Below are 15,662 nucleotides of genomic sequence, written 5' to 3' on the forward strand. Positions count from 1 at the left end.
GCTTCTTCTTATAAGCCTCCATGAGTGCAGCATCCCAATCATACACCACAGGAAGCAATTGAGAGAGACCGTATCTTCACGTGCAGGAGCATCTCAATCTAATTACTCCACCAACTCACCGCAGCTGTGTGAACTCGCACTCCCACAGAGAATGAGCCAGCCACTTAATTATTTATTTTTAAAAACTGCCATATATTTCTGAGCCACGGACCTGCTATACCACAAAAGCAAATAAAGACCTATCCACACTCACTCAAAGTATTCCTGACTGCCAAAGGTTAATTTACTAAATATTAACTTGAATGAGTAGTAATAGTTGAAGTAGTAAGCAAAGAATGAGATAGCACATACACATGGCCAAAATAAGGTTCTTGCAAAGGGATGCTTGGCCCATTTTGCCAGAGAGGCAGAGGAGCTCTGAAACAGGAGAACCTTGTTGTAGAAAAGATCGTTAAAAGGCACAGACCGCTAGAAGACCTAGAACAATTCTCCGTGTCTTTCTTTCTCTCTCTGTCACAACTGGCTTGAGTTCATCTGGCAGTTCCCCCAAGAGCAGCTAGAAGATGCTATTAGGGAAGGTCAGTGTAAGACCTATCTGTGTTTGGTCACTCATTCAGACAAGCTTAATTTAGAGTTTATATACAACACCAAAAAAATTGGGAAGCCGGGCCATGTTTACCACTGTGAAGCATCCCCTCTTCTTTAAACAACAGTATGTAAATATCCGGGAAGTGAGGAGATCAGCTGCTGATCTTTTGTTAGAGGAATTTTGCTCCATTCTTGTCTGATATAGGATTCTAGCTGCTCAGCAGTTCTGGGTCTCCTTTGTCATATTTTTCATTTCATGATATGCTAAATGTTTTCAACTGGTGAAAGGTCTCTAGGCAGGCCATTTTAGCATCCAGACTCTTCTGCTACAAAACCAGCTGTAATAGATGCAGTGTGCGGTTCAACATGGTCATGCTGAAATATGCAAGGCCTTCCCTGAAAAAGACATCGCCTGGATGGGAGCATATGTTGCTCTAAAACCTTTATATACCTTTCAGCATTGATAGTGCCTTTCCAGATGTGCAAGATGCCAATTTCAAAGGCACTAATTCACCCCCATACCATCCAAGATGCATGCTTTTGAACTGAGTGCTGATAACAAGCCAGAAGGTACCTCTCCTTTTAAATCCAAAGGACACGACATCCATGTTGTCCACAAAGAATTTCAAATGTCAATTCATCTGACCACAGAACAGCTTTCCACTTTGCCTCAGTCCATTTGCCCCAGAGTGATGGCTCTGAGGTTAAGCATTTGCTTTGGCAATTGGAAGGTTGCCAGTTCAAATCCCATAAAAACACCATAAATGACTGTACTCTGCTGAGCCCTTGAGCAAAGCCCTTAACCTGCAATTGCTTTGTCCTGGGTATGGTGTTAATCTGCATACAGTCCTACAAGCAAGTCCTCTAAGTTGCAGAGAAACTTGGGGATTGGTGGTAGGCTTAGCACTCCAGCTACTGTTCCAGTGTTGTGCTGAGGTGTCACCAGATCCAATCCAGATGGTTCGTCGTGTGGTGGGTGCAGCAACGCGCCATCAGCACATACTCTCAACCTCTCTCTTTGGTCCAGAGAAGACAGTTGCATTTCTGGATTATGTTCACAAATTGCTTATTCTTTTCATTATAGAGCTTTAACCAGCATTTGTGGATGGCACAGAGAACTGTGTTCACATACAATGATTTCTAGAAGTGGTTCTGAGCCCATACAGTGATTCCCATGACAAAATCATGCCCATTTTTAATGCAGAGATGCCTGATGGCCCAAAGATCACAGGCATCCAATACTGATTTTCAGCCTTGCCCTTTGTAAACAGAGATTTCTGCAGATTCACGGCATCGTTTGATGATATTACATACTGTAGATGAAGGGATATTCAAAGTCTTTGCAATTTTATGTTGAGGAAAATTATTCTGAAATTGTTCCAATATATGTAGATGCAGAATTTTGTAGATTTGTGAACCTGTGTCCATCTTTACTTCTGAAAGACTGCCTTTCTAAATCCAATCATGTTACTGACCTGTTGCCAATTAACCTAATTGGTTGTAATATGTTCTTCTAGCTGTTTCTTTTTCAGCCTTGTGTTGTCCTTGTCCCAAACTTTCTGAGACATGCTACTGCCATCAAATTCAAAATGAGCTAATATTTTTCATGAAAGTGTCTCAATTTTGACATTTAATATGTTTTCTTTGTTCTAATGTGAATAAAATATGGGTTTATGTGATTTACAAATGATTGCATTCTGTTTTTATTTACATTTTACACAGCGTCCCAACTTTGGAATTGGGGTTACAATACAGATGAGACAGGGCATTGTTTTGCTGGTTACTGCTGCGGTTATCCAGTTCCAGAAGACTACATTGAAGTGCCTAGTTTTTGTCTTTGTGCCGCTTATTGTTCTTTCTATTTTTGTATTGGTTTTTCTCATTTTTTTTTTCAACCCACATGCCAAGATGAGCATATTAAGTTTGGCATCAACCCTAAACTGTTTCCACAGGAGTATGACAGTGTGGGTATAACTGTGCCCTAACTAAAGATGTGTTCTGCCTGGCACTTAATGCAGTCCCTTGCCACCTTTAATTTAAAGAATCAGAACTGAAAAGCACATTTTTTTCAAACTTTCATTTTTATTGCAAAAAAGAATTTCAATATATGCTCTATAAACTTCAGTTTACATGCAGTATTTCTTTCTATCCTGAATTTTACGATTTTATACAAAACAATTATTCAGAAATTCTCAAAAAAACATGGTAACTTGTCAAATTCTAGCAGTTTTCTAATTATTAAAATAAAAGTAATATAGATTTAGATTTAGAATTTATACTCTACAAATAAGCAGATCTATCTTCTAAATATTGCATTATTTACTGTTAAGCCACAATGTTCTTGTGATATTTATTATGAACTTGGAACATAATTTGCTCGGCCTACCAAATCACTTGTCACAATGAAAAAGTGAAAATTATCACCATTCTGCTACATGTTAGCTGTTATCTGGGAACGTGTTCGTCCCAGAATTACAAAACCATGTAAGGTGTACACCAAGGTCATATCCTCTAAAGTATTTCTTTCAAGGTAATGGTACATATTACGTGAGAGAGTCTTTCACAAGTCAGGAGGCTTTCAGATTGCTATGGCAAAGTGCCTTACGCACTAAGTAATAGACTTCCACTATTAGAGGGCATTAAGATGATGTAATCACATAAGCATGCCCGAATAAATTTATATACTTTTATAAAATGGGCAAATGTAAAGTGTACTATTTGCTTTGGCCAAAACTAAATTCTTGCAATAAGTCATTTAAAGATTTAATTTTGTGGTCTCGTGCAAGGTTCTACCTTTATCATCATTGACTTGTTATCAAGCTTTAGAAAAATATTTCTCTACTTTAAATATCACGTAGAATCATTGATTAATTTCTTAAATATACCTATTCCAATTTTGCATGTTATGGAGAGAAGTAAAAATAAAAAAAAATCTATTAAAAAAGGTGTTATTTTATAAAGTACACTTAACATTGTTCTATGTGTGAGAATATTAAATTGCAGTGACAGTGCTAATGATGCAGGTGAAAACAATGCCAGATGCCTCAATTAACCTTAGCTGGTCAGGTCAGCTTTAGGTCTCTGCAGCAAAAGTGTGTGAGAAAGTGAGCAGCACTGGGGGATAAGTGGGAGTAAGACTTTTTCGTAAAGAACATTTTTTGCATGAATTGCCTCATTAAAAAAATAAATAAATAAAATAATGCAATAAATACATAGTAATCAGCTTCTGTTGGGGCATTTTACTCTTTTGAGTCTGATTCCAACTGTATACATTAAAAGATTCTGCAAGTAAATATGAAAAGTAACAGTTAATAGTCTGAAGTATACATATTATTGATGATGTCAGAATTGTCCAAAAGCACTTGTTTTTTTGACACAGCCTACAGAAAGTCTTAATAAAAAAAAATAAAATAAACTTGACACCGGAGCATATTGAAAGTGCATCTTATTGCCTAAACTATCTTCATAATTATCTCATAGGTTAATAGAGACTGTTAATATAAACTGTTTTTTTACTACTCATACACCAACCAAAGCACTCAGTTACAAATTCATTGCTTTTACCAACATTTTTGTTTCTGTGTGCTTTGCAATAATTGCTTTTTTTTTTTTAAAGATTTGAAATTTAAAAAGCCATGTAACTTAATTTAAGAAAATGTTTTAAGATTGCAGATGATGTCATAATACCTTATTTTTTTTTTCTTTCACAACATAAAAGTTGCTAATATGATGTCTATGCTTCTATTTATAAGAGTGTACTTTTTAATGTTAAGAGTCTTCATAAGATTAGATCATTGTTCTTTCATTTCCCTGAAAATTGCACTGTTTACATTTGAGTGTTTTAAATATTATCATCAAGGTGGACTGCTAGCTTCTTCATTGTCAATGAAGAACTACTCTTTACACTGTCTATAGCTTGTATATTGCCAGGACAATTAAGACAAACATACATCTTGCCAATATTTCGGCATATCTTGACTCGAGGGTGATGGGGGACAGGTGAATACTGCACATATATTAATATTACATATAAAACTACATTCACTTCACCTGCACTTACTGCCTATTATTACTTTCCTTCATACAGAGCAGGGTTCTACTAAATCCAGTCAATGTTAATTTCATTGAGGTATCCATTTAATACATTTTGTTCATTTCACAAATATCAACTCCTTAAATATTACACTACTAGGCTGACCCGCCTTTTAAGGCGACCGACTTTTAGTTGACCAATTGGCAATTCAATATGTAGATCAATTTGATATTTTATACAAACTCATTAATTTGGTTATATTGCATTTGAGCGGTATTACTTTAATACTCATAGTTTCTGTTATTTCTGTGATGAAATGTAAACTTTTTCTCTATATTGAGGTTGCCCTTTTGAACCCCCCTGATATTCACTACGCGGTGAGGCATTTGTACTCCATCAACATTAATTATTTCCAGAGACATAATTTTGCCTATTTTTCCAACGCATCGCGCACAAAAGCAAGGGAACGATGGGAGCACCAGAACTCTGCTCACAGCATGTTGCTTCGTACCGCAAGCTGCAAGTATTAAGTCTGTGATAAGCGGAATACTGCTACGCTTTCCACTCACGGGATGGAAGGACAATCCCGACCGCTTTTATATAGTAAGAAAGAAGAAGAAGATATCGCACAGTTTGGAGTAGAAATTCATCTTTTACCTGGAAAAACGGAACTACAAATCCCATCGTGCACTGCAAAATGGACAGGGCGAGTGTGAAACTCCACGCCTGCGTAGCACTCACGGGACGGAAGGACAATCCCGACCGCTTTTATATAGAAGGATAACACAGCAATTCACAGATCAGAGTCAACATTAAAACCACTGAAAGGTGAAATGAATCGATTGTTTTGTTACAATGGCACCTGTCAAGCGATGGGATATATTAGCCAGCAACTGAATAATCAGTTCTTGAGGGTAATCTATTCAAAGCAGAAAAATGGACACTTGTAAGGATCTGAGCAATGTTAGCAAAGACCACATTGTGAAGGCTAGCTGACTTGGTAAGACCATCTCTTAAAAAAAGCAGGTCTTGTGGGGGTGTTCCCAGTATGAAATGGTTGGAATTTGCCAAAAGTGGTGAAAGGAAGGATAACCAGTGAACCAGTGACAGAGTCATGGGTGCCCAAGGCTCACTTATGCTCATGGGGAGTGAAGGCTAGCCCGTATGGTCTAAACCCGCAGAAGAACTACTGTAGCTTAAACTGCTGAAAAACTTAATGTTGGCCATGAAAGAAAGGTGTCAGAACACACAGTGCATTGCAGCCTGTTGTGTATGGGACCGTGTAACCGTAGACAGGTCAGAGTGCCCAAGCGGACCCCTGTCCAACACCAAAAGTGCCTACAATGGGCGTGTGAGTGTCAGAACAGGACCATGGAGAAATACTGTATAAGAAGGTGGCCTGGTCTGATGAATCATGTTTTCTTAAAGATCACATGAACGGCCAGGTGCATCTGTTTTATTTACCTGGGGAAGAGATGGCAGCAAGATGCACTAAGGGAAGAAGTTACGCTGCCGGAGGCAGTGTTATGATCTGGGCAATGTCCTATTGGGAAACCTTGGGTACTGACATTCATGTGGATGTTACCTACCTACATACCTAAAGACTGCAGCATATTACCTACAACTCTTCATGGCAAAGGTATTCCCTGATGGCAGTGGTCTCTTTCAGTAGGATAATGCACCCTGCCAAAAATGGTCTTATTCTTTAAGTAAAGGGTTCAAGGTGTTGGCCTCCAAATTCCTTAATTCCTAAATCTTAATTCAAATGAGCAACTGCAGGATGTGCTAGAAAAAAAAGTCTGATCCATGGAGGTCCCACCTCACAACTTCCAGTACTTAAAAGATTTGCTGCTAACATCTTGGTGCCATACACCAAAGGACAACTGCCACAGTCTTGTGGAGTTCATGCCTTGCTGAATCAGAACTGTTTTAGCAGCATGAAGGGGACCCAAACACTATTAGGCAGGTGAATTTAATGTTGTTTGTAATTGGCATATTTTAATGTACAGTACAAATATAAAGCTACACATATTTTCCTTAACTAAAGGCAGAAACTGTATAGCTGTTAAAGTTAATTTTAAAGTTGTTAATGTAACATACTGAAAAACAGGTGTGCCAATTGTAGATAAATAAAGCCTTACCAAGGAAAGACAACACATATGTAATTGCTGACTCACAATGGCTAACCATTGCATTTTTAAATTTCATGTGCTCACTCCATTTAATTATACATTTTTGTGCACATCTCATTCAGTGTTTTTTTTTTCTTAACGAGTAAAATAAAGGTTTTTAAAGAGATCCCACATTTTCCATTGTAAAATCCAAGTACTTTTACCTTCAATAACTTCACAAAGCAATTTATTACACTGTGTTTTTTTATAATTCCAAACTAAACACCTTTAATAGCAAAAATTATGAGTGGTCTCCACTAGACTTCACATATACTTGGATGTGGGGATGGATATTTGAGGAGTAAACCGCACATTTTTATATTATGCACATTACTGAACCATCAACAGCAAATCAAATTAATAATATATTGAACAATTATTATAAAAGTAAAGTTGAATAAATCAGACTCTGCAGCTGCATGAATAAAAGTAAAGTACCACTTCTGGTTAACGGAAATAGGCCAAAGGTTGATAGACATCTATGTTTTGTACAAAATACTTGTATGCAAAATTTGGTTGATGTAAGTGAAAGCATACTCAAGTCAACGTGTTTACGTACTCACATACAGACGTAATGCCAAACATGGTATTTCCAGATTCAGGGAGGTCTAAAACGTTAAAATTCATCAAAATCTCGAAACAGAATTTTTGGAAGGATCTGCACTGGTATCCCGAAAGTTGCCGGTTCAAATCCCCATCACTGCCTAAAGAGATCCTACTCTGCTGGGACCTTGAGCAAGGCCTTTAACCTTCAATTGCTCCAGGGGAGCTGTACAATGATTGACCCTGTGCTCTGACCCCAAGGGGTATGTGAAAAACCAAGTAATTTACTTGGGGATTAATAAAGTATAATAAAAAAAAAAATACTTTCCCTACACTTTGTATACGAGAAACTCAGGGAGGTCTAAAACATCGAGATTCATCCAAATCTCAACATCGAAACTTTGGATGATTACAATCACAGGATTGTGAAAAGACACGCAATTTGTAATTCTGACAACAGCATGTTGTGCTCCTCTGCCCAGAAATGATCTTTGTGTGGCCAAAGAGGTCTAATAAAGTAGGTAGATAATTAAATGGTATGTTCTAATTTGTTTTCTAATGTTTAAAGGTCAACAATTGTTTTCCTCAAGATTTTCTTTTCCTTTTGCAAGTTCTTTCCCTCTGATTTGTCTACATAATGCTCTTAAGGAGAGATGGAAGCCATTAATTGCTACAAAGCAGTACTAAAATATGGACAAAGGCTTAAAATTAGAAGGAAGCATACAGTGACAGTGCACTGCCGCACCTACCACATGACAAATCACCTGGATTGAGACCCAAATGCAACAAGTGACATGAGCCTTTGAGAAAGGCCCTTAACCTGCAATTGCTTAGTCCTGGGTATGTCGTTAATCTGTATCCAGCCCTGCAAGCAGGTCCTCCAATTTACAGGGAAAACTTGGGGGTTGGTGGTGGGATTGGCACTCCAGCCACCGTAAAATAAATTCTTAATTTTTCTTGGTTCAATATATATATAACTCTTAAGATACTCTGGGCCAAAAAAAGTACTTCTTATGATCAAGTCTATTAAAATAAAACCGTTTTAAAACATGGTAAGAATTCATTAACATAAATTTTAGAATAAGCATGCCAGACACAACTCTCTTATTCTATTAATTGCTTTACTACAGCTATATTTAAGTTGCAATTAAGGATTCTGAAAAAGGAATGAACAATGGACCATCAAGGCCTTGAAACTTAACACAATATAAACCAACTTAAAATTTCTACAAGCCACAAAGTAAATGTGATAACTAAACTTAATTTATTCAAGTAGGTGGGCAACTACTTTAATAATACTAGAAATATCAAGGTTTGTTTGTTCAAATATTGCTAGATAACCAATTAAGTGTAGCAAGAATACAATATATTTGTAGCATACCATTCTTTGACCCACTTAATCCAATATAAACTTTTTACAATGTAATTTATTTCTAATAGCAATAGATAACAAGTGTACACTTCTTCACATTTTTTACTAATTCTGTCTTCTCCCCAATCATGGTACTTCTGTTATGTAGTGAAGTTAGTTTTATTTTACCCTTTTGTGACATTAGTAAAAGCAATATAGTAAAGACACTACATCTTTCTGATCATGTTTATGGTTTCTGCCATTGACTTAAAATATGAACTTAGCAGTTTGAAATTGGACTGTTTATGGTTAACAAATTAAATTATTAAAGATCTATTTTAAGAAAACTTAATAGAACTACCTAATAAAAACTAGAAACTAATATGACAACATGAACACTAATAAATTAATAAGAATATTACATCTGCTAGATAAAAATACTTGTGTAAGAAAGCTTAGTCTTATACTCACTCAAAAGGTTCACTTGGATCTGACTTTTGTATTTCGGGAGGAATTGGGATTCGTTTGTAGTACATTTCCCAATCAAATGCACCACGCATTGCATCACCAGCTTGGGTTTCATATCCAAAGTTATCATGATCAATAACATCAATCATTGGGCAAACAATTGTCTTTCTGTTTTGGGCAATTCTATCTAAAATTAAATAAAACAATAAAGTAAGCATGCATGAAATATTAAACACATAAAATTACAACCAAATTTATTTGAAGATAATAATAAAATGATGTTAACAGATCACATTTCACTAAAAGCAGCTAATAGTATTGAATAAAGTTATAATGTGCATAAATTACTAAAAGTGATAATTGTTTTCAAGGATTTTAACTAGGCTTTTAACAATGGACAATTCTCATAACATGATACTATTTATGGTTAGAATACAATATCTGATATGTCTTTGCCCATTATTATTACAATTAACAAGGGAACCACATTGTTCCGACCAGCAGATGTGTACAACAATAATTGGTCTTGTTCCTGCTCTGCTTGGACTTTCCTTTTGTCATTTCTGACTCCTTTGCTAGACAGTGCAATCTCTATTTTGCTGAACAAGAAAAAGAAAAAAAAACCCTACTATTTATGTGAAGCAATGTCATCAGGTACATTTATTTGGAAGAATGCTAGCTACTGAAAACAATGATCATTCATTCCTGGGTTGAAGTTACCTGAAGCTAGAGACTTGACAAAATTGGGAACATTAATTTAGCTCTTGTTTTACTTCAAATGTGTGAATATTTGAGATAAATGAGATTAGATAAACTTTACTAATGCATGGGGAAATTCATATGCATACAGCAGCAGAAACACAAAAACCAAGGAAATAGAATCACAGGACAAATAAGCTACTATATTCTGGAATTTTCCGTAACAAAGGAAATCTCAACATAATACATAATATTCTTGACAATCAGCTCTGATTTTAAATCACAGCATTGAATCAACAGTGGAACACCACTGGCAGATCAAATCTGTTTCCTACCCAGTAGTTAGCCCTTCTGATTAACAAAGAAAACAAAAAAAAAAAAAAAAAAACTCCTTGAAAATGTTTAAATTTCCTATACAATGTGTGTACATGCATGGTAAAAGGCTCAGGCTCCCTTGTACATTAACTTATTTTAGCTGCCCCCTTGATTAATCAAGACAAACTAATGTTAACATATGAAAAACTCTGTACCTATTCCTCTACCTAAGAATGAGGAAGAGCTAAAGCAAACCAAAAGCAGCTCTGGGCATAATGACCTCAGAAGCACTAATACCAGGCCAGTTTAGGAACAGTAAAACATTTGACAGGAAAATAGTCAACAGAGTATGCAGACAAGAACATAAGTAAGTATCAGGGACTAGGAGAAGGAAATATGGCCAAAAATTAACTATCATGGAACAATTAAAATCTATGGGATATGAGAGATATCAGTAAAAATAATTTGTATATACTTTAGAACTAAAGTACAGTGGGTACGGAAAGTATTCAGACCTCTTTCAATTTTTCACTCTTTGTTATATTGCATCCATTTGCTAAAATCATTTAAATTATTTTTTTTCCTCATTAATGTACACACAGCACCCCATATTGACAGTCAAAAAAAAAGAATCTTTGAAATTGTTGCAGATTTATTATAAAAGAAAAACTGAAATATCACATGGTCCTAAGTATTCAGACCCTTTGCTCAGTATTTAGTAGAAGCACTCTTTTGAGCTAATACAGCCATGAGTCTTCTTGGGAAAGATGCAACAAGTTTTTCACACCTGGATTTAGGGATCCTCTGCCATTCCTCCTCGCAGCTCCTCTACGGTTCTGTCAGGTTGGATGGTAAACGTTGGTGGACAGCCATTTTAGGTCTCTCCAGAGATGCTCAATTGGGTTTAAGTCAGGGCTCTGGCTGGGCCATTCAAGAATAGTCAGAGTTGTTGTAAAGTCACTCCTTCATTATTTTAGCTGTGTGCTTAGGGTCATTGTCTTGTTGGAAGGTAAACCTTTGGCCCAGTCTGAGGTCCTTAGCATTCTGGAGAACGTTTTTGTGCAGGATATCCCTGGACTTGGCCGCATTCATCTTTCCCTCGATTGCAACCATTCATCCTGTCTCTGCAGCTGAAAAACACCCCCACAGCATGATGCTGCCACCGCCATGCTTCACTGTGGGGACTGTATTGGGCAAGTGATGAGCAGTGCCTGGTTGTCTCCACACATACCGCTTAGAATTAAGGCCAAAAAGTTCTATCTTGGTCTCATCAGACCAGAGAATCTTATTTCTCCCCATCTCAGAGTCCTTCAGGTGTCTTTTAGCAAACTCCATGCGGGCTGTCATGTGTCTTGCCTCTTCTACTAAATACTGAGCAAAGGGTCTGAATACTTAGGACCATGTGATATTTCAGTTTTTCTTTTTTAATAAATCTGCAACAATTTCAAAGATTCTTTTTTTTTTGTCTGTCAATATGGGGTGCTGTGCGTACATTAATGAGGAAAAAAATTAATTTGAATGATTTTAGCAAATGGCTGCAATATAACAAAGAGTGAAAAATTGAAGGGGGTCTGAATACTTTCCGTACCCACTGTATATATATTTTTTTAAAACAAATGTATTATTGAATTGTCCACACAAATACACCTCTTATCCAATTAAATGCTTCTTAAAACTTTGCTACTTAAATAGAGTCAATAGTGTTTACGCTTCCTGAACTGATTAAAAGTAGTTTCTCACTCATGTTCTTACTCATGCCACTCTCTTTCACAGAAACAGCACAAGACACAACTTAAACCTGTTCCATATTTCTGTTGTCAACAACTCGCCAATCTGACTGGACACCACATCAATCTGGGTAATAATTTTAAAGTGGTAGACTCATTATTACACACTGTTCACATACAACTCCTTACACATTAAGACATTAAAAATCACATTTTGCCCCATTTCCTTTAGCATGCAAAAATGTACACATTTTCTAATTTAAGTTTAAACATGCTCACACATTTCCCAATAGTTTTTTGGCCTACTGATAGAATTTTTTTTTAATTTCCAAAATCCATGCTTGAAGAAAATTTTTACCCAGTATAGTGAATCAACTGGTGTATTGTGCACTCTCATCAGGGATGGTCTTGAATAGCCAGCACCAAACTTGCATTCTTATCCTCTGCACAAAGAGTGAACAGCCACCACCTTAGGCAGCCAATTTAAAAAATATATATATAGCACCTGTTCACTTCGCTCACCCACCCCCCCCTGGTTTGGTTTATCGGATATACAATTTAAAGAGATTGTTATTTTCATGGGAATTGCTACATATGCATTATTTTAAATTTTACTTTAAAACTTTAGTACAAACAATATTTGGAATTAACTTTTCTTCAAGATCGCATTGAATTTTAATTTCGTGTTTGGACTTACATCGTGACAATGCAACGTATAACTGCCTGAGAATGACAACGCTTTCATTCTCTCTCTAATCCATAAAACAACTTTTCGAATGTTTGCCCATGCTCTTTCTTCTTCGCTTTGCCGTTGACGTGTCATCTAGAACATATAAAATTATTGTCCTGATAGAACTTAGAGCTGAGAGTGCAGAAAGTGTGTCTGACAAAAGCATTCACACGACTGAGTTTAGATGACTGTGGTCTTGTTTGAAAATAGTTGTAAGTAGGGCATGCCTTGAAGGAATCTCATGTTAAAAGTATCCATCTCACGGGACTTCATACCACACCAACATTTTTGGAATCTTTTCATTCTCGCTGGCATCACAAATTAATCTCTGCCTTAAAGTTTAAATTCAAACAATATATTCAATCTCTTTTCGCTGTTCCATTATTTCACCGAGTAATAATTTCCGTTTGCTTGCGATCTTTACTATCCTTTTTTTGAGACTTTCGAATTTTAGTACTTCCATTATCTCTGACTTGCTCTGCATGTGTACCACGCCAACATTTTTTATTTCTTTATGATGTTCTATTTTGTCATCTACTCTTTGTCCTTTATTTCCGGCTCTGGGTGGTCAAATTACTTTCTCGTGGGATGTACAAGTGTCTCTCCAAAAAAAAAATCACATCTTGTCTCCTTCCACGATGTTTTTTTTTTTTTATAATCTATACATATAAAGGAGAGTTGGGATCCGAGAGGCTGTGTTTGTGGAGGGATTGAGAGTTAAGGCAGGTGGGGGGAGTCACGTGATCATCTTCCCTCCCATTCACCTCATTTCATTCACTTCATTTCGCTCCGAGCTCCCCAGCTGAAGCGGTCTTGCCGTTCTTTTTCCTTAGTGTTTAGTCCTCTCTCCTTTACTGATTTACTGTTTACTAGACACAATACTTACTGAATAGTATTTTTTCCTTTAGTGTTTCTACTTAGTGTCTCTTAGTGTTTAGTAGACGCAGTGTGCCGGTGTTCCTGGTGGTGTTGCGGTTTACTGTTACTTTCAACTTCGTTTTTGTACTTTAGTGTTAAGTAGACTTTAACTTCATCTCATTTACTGTTGTGCAGGGCGGTGTTGCCGTTTTTCCTGTTTCTATTTTTTATGTAGCATATTCACCAATTAGTCATAGAGAGAATTTATATATTTGGCTCCAGGAGGACAAACCAAAAATGTTGTATATAAAGAAGCTCTATAAGTCTCATGTAGATATATAATTATTCCAACTACAGCGACTGTAGCGAAGCGCACGTGGTCTGCTAGTAGAGAGATATAAACACAACTTGTGTATAATAAAAAATTTAAATGTGTGATAACTTGCTGCCTTTTCTGTAGATTGCACTATAAGATGAAACAAACTGTTTAGAAAAAATCACTTCTGATTTGCTGAGAGCTGTGCAAGCAGGGCAGTTTCTCAGCTGCAGTTCATATACTAACTTCTTCAGTGCTTAGCTTACCACTTACAGGAAATTTGTGCACACTCACAGCAAGCCTTTAATACTGACAAACCCCTTACTTTCATGAGTGGCTCATCTTTTACTAGAACAGTTTTGGCACACTACAATTGAAAAGGAATGACACAGTTAGTAGCAAGCTTACTGATTACAACTGTGAATATCTCATGGATACAATTACAACACCATAAATTAATTTGGTTCAGGAAGTACATCCATTATCTTAATGATTCTATAACATGTAAAAAGAGTTTATTAAGCTTGATAGTTATATTTCTAATTTTAGCTATTATGACATTATTCTAGTTGAATCAGATGAAGAATTTTTTTTATACGCTACACAATTAAAAAAAAAAAAAAAGATTTTAACATTTTGCTGTAGTTTCTAACAAAACAGATAAACACGTTATGAAAATGCCTAGATTTGGAAAAATGACTTTAGGTTTATAAACTCAGAAGTATACTAATTTAGATTTAAATATTTTATTCAAAATGTTTTATGACAAAAAAGTAAACTGGATATACCAAAAATCAATGTACAGTTGTGCTTGAAAGTTTGTGAACCCTTCAGAATTTTCTATATTTCTGCATAAATATGACCTAAAACATCATCAGATTTACACTCAAGTCCTAAAAGTATATAAAGAGAATCCAGTTGAACAAATGAGACAAAAATATTATACTTGGTCATTTATTTATTAAGGAAAATGATCGAATATTACATATTTGTGAGTAGCAAAAGTATGTGAACCTCTAGGATTAGCGAAGGTGAAATTCGAGTCAGGTGGTTTCTATCAATGGGATGACAATCAGGTGTGAGTGGGCACCCTGTGTTATTTAAAGAACAGGGATCTATCAAAGTCTGCTCTTCACAACACGTGTTTGTGGAAGTGTATCATGGCACGAACAAAGGAGATTTCGGAGGACCTCAGAAAAAGAGTTGTTGATGCTCATCAGGCTGGAAAAGGTTACAAAGCCATCTCTAAAGAGTTTGGACTCCACCAATCCACAGTCAGACAGACTGTGTACAAATGGAGAAAATTCAAGACCATTGCTACCCTCCCCAGGAGTGGTCAACCAACAAAGATCACTCTAAGAGCGAGGCGTGTAATAGTCAGCCAGGTCACAAAGGACCCCAGGGTAACTTCTAAGCAACTGAAGGCCTCTCTCACACTGGCTAATGTTCATGTTCATGAGTCCACCATCAGGAGAACACTGAACAACAATGGTGTGCATGGCAGGGTTGCAAGGAGAAAGCCACTGCTCTCCAAACAAAACATTGCTGCCCATCTGTAGTTTGCTAAAGATCACGTGGACAAACCAGAAGGCTATTGGAAGAATGTTTTGTGGACGGAGTAGACCAAAATAGACCTTTTTGGTTTAAATGAAAAGCGTAATGTTTGGAGAAAGGAAAACATTGCATTTCAGCATAAGAACCTTATCCCACCTGTGAAACATGGTGGTGGTAGTATCATGGTTTGTGCCTGTTTTGCTGCATCTGGGCCAGGACAGCTTGCCTTCATTGATGGAGCAATGAATTCTGATTTATAGCAGAGAATTCTAAAGGAAAATGTCAGGACATCTGTCCATGAATTGAATC

General features: G+C 36.5%; 1 protein-coding gene across 1 annotated transcript in view; it reads right to left on the minus strand.

Moving 5' to 3' along the window:
- Positions 1–15,662, minus strand: part of LOC120542097 (polypeptide N-acetylgalactosaminyltransferase 10-like) — a 106,838-nt gene that overhangs the window by 55,907 nt on the left and 35,269 nt on the right. The window contains exon 6 of the mRNA XM_039774256.1: positions 9,158–9,341. Within this exon, the coding sequence (XP_039630190.1) occupies positions 9,158–9,341 (184 nt within the window). The remainder of the gene's footprint in view (positions 1–9,157; positions 9,342–15,662) is intronic.

Source organism: Polypterus senegalus, chromosome 13 (genome assembly GCF_016835505.1).
Source record: "Polypterus senegalus isolate Bchr_013 chromosome 13, ASM1683550v1, whole genome shotgun sequence".
Taxonomy (NCBI): Eukaryota; Metazoa; Chordata; class Cladistia; order Polypteriformes; family Polypteridae; genus Polypterus; species Polypterus senegalus.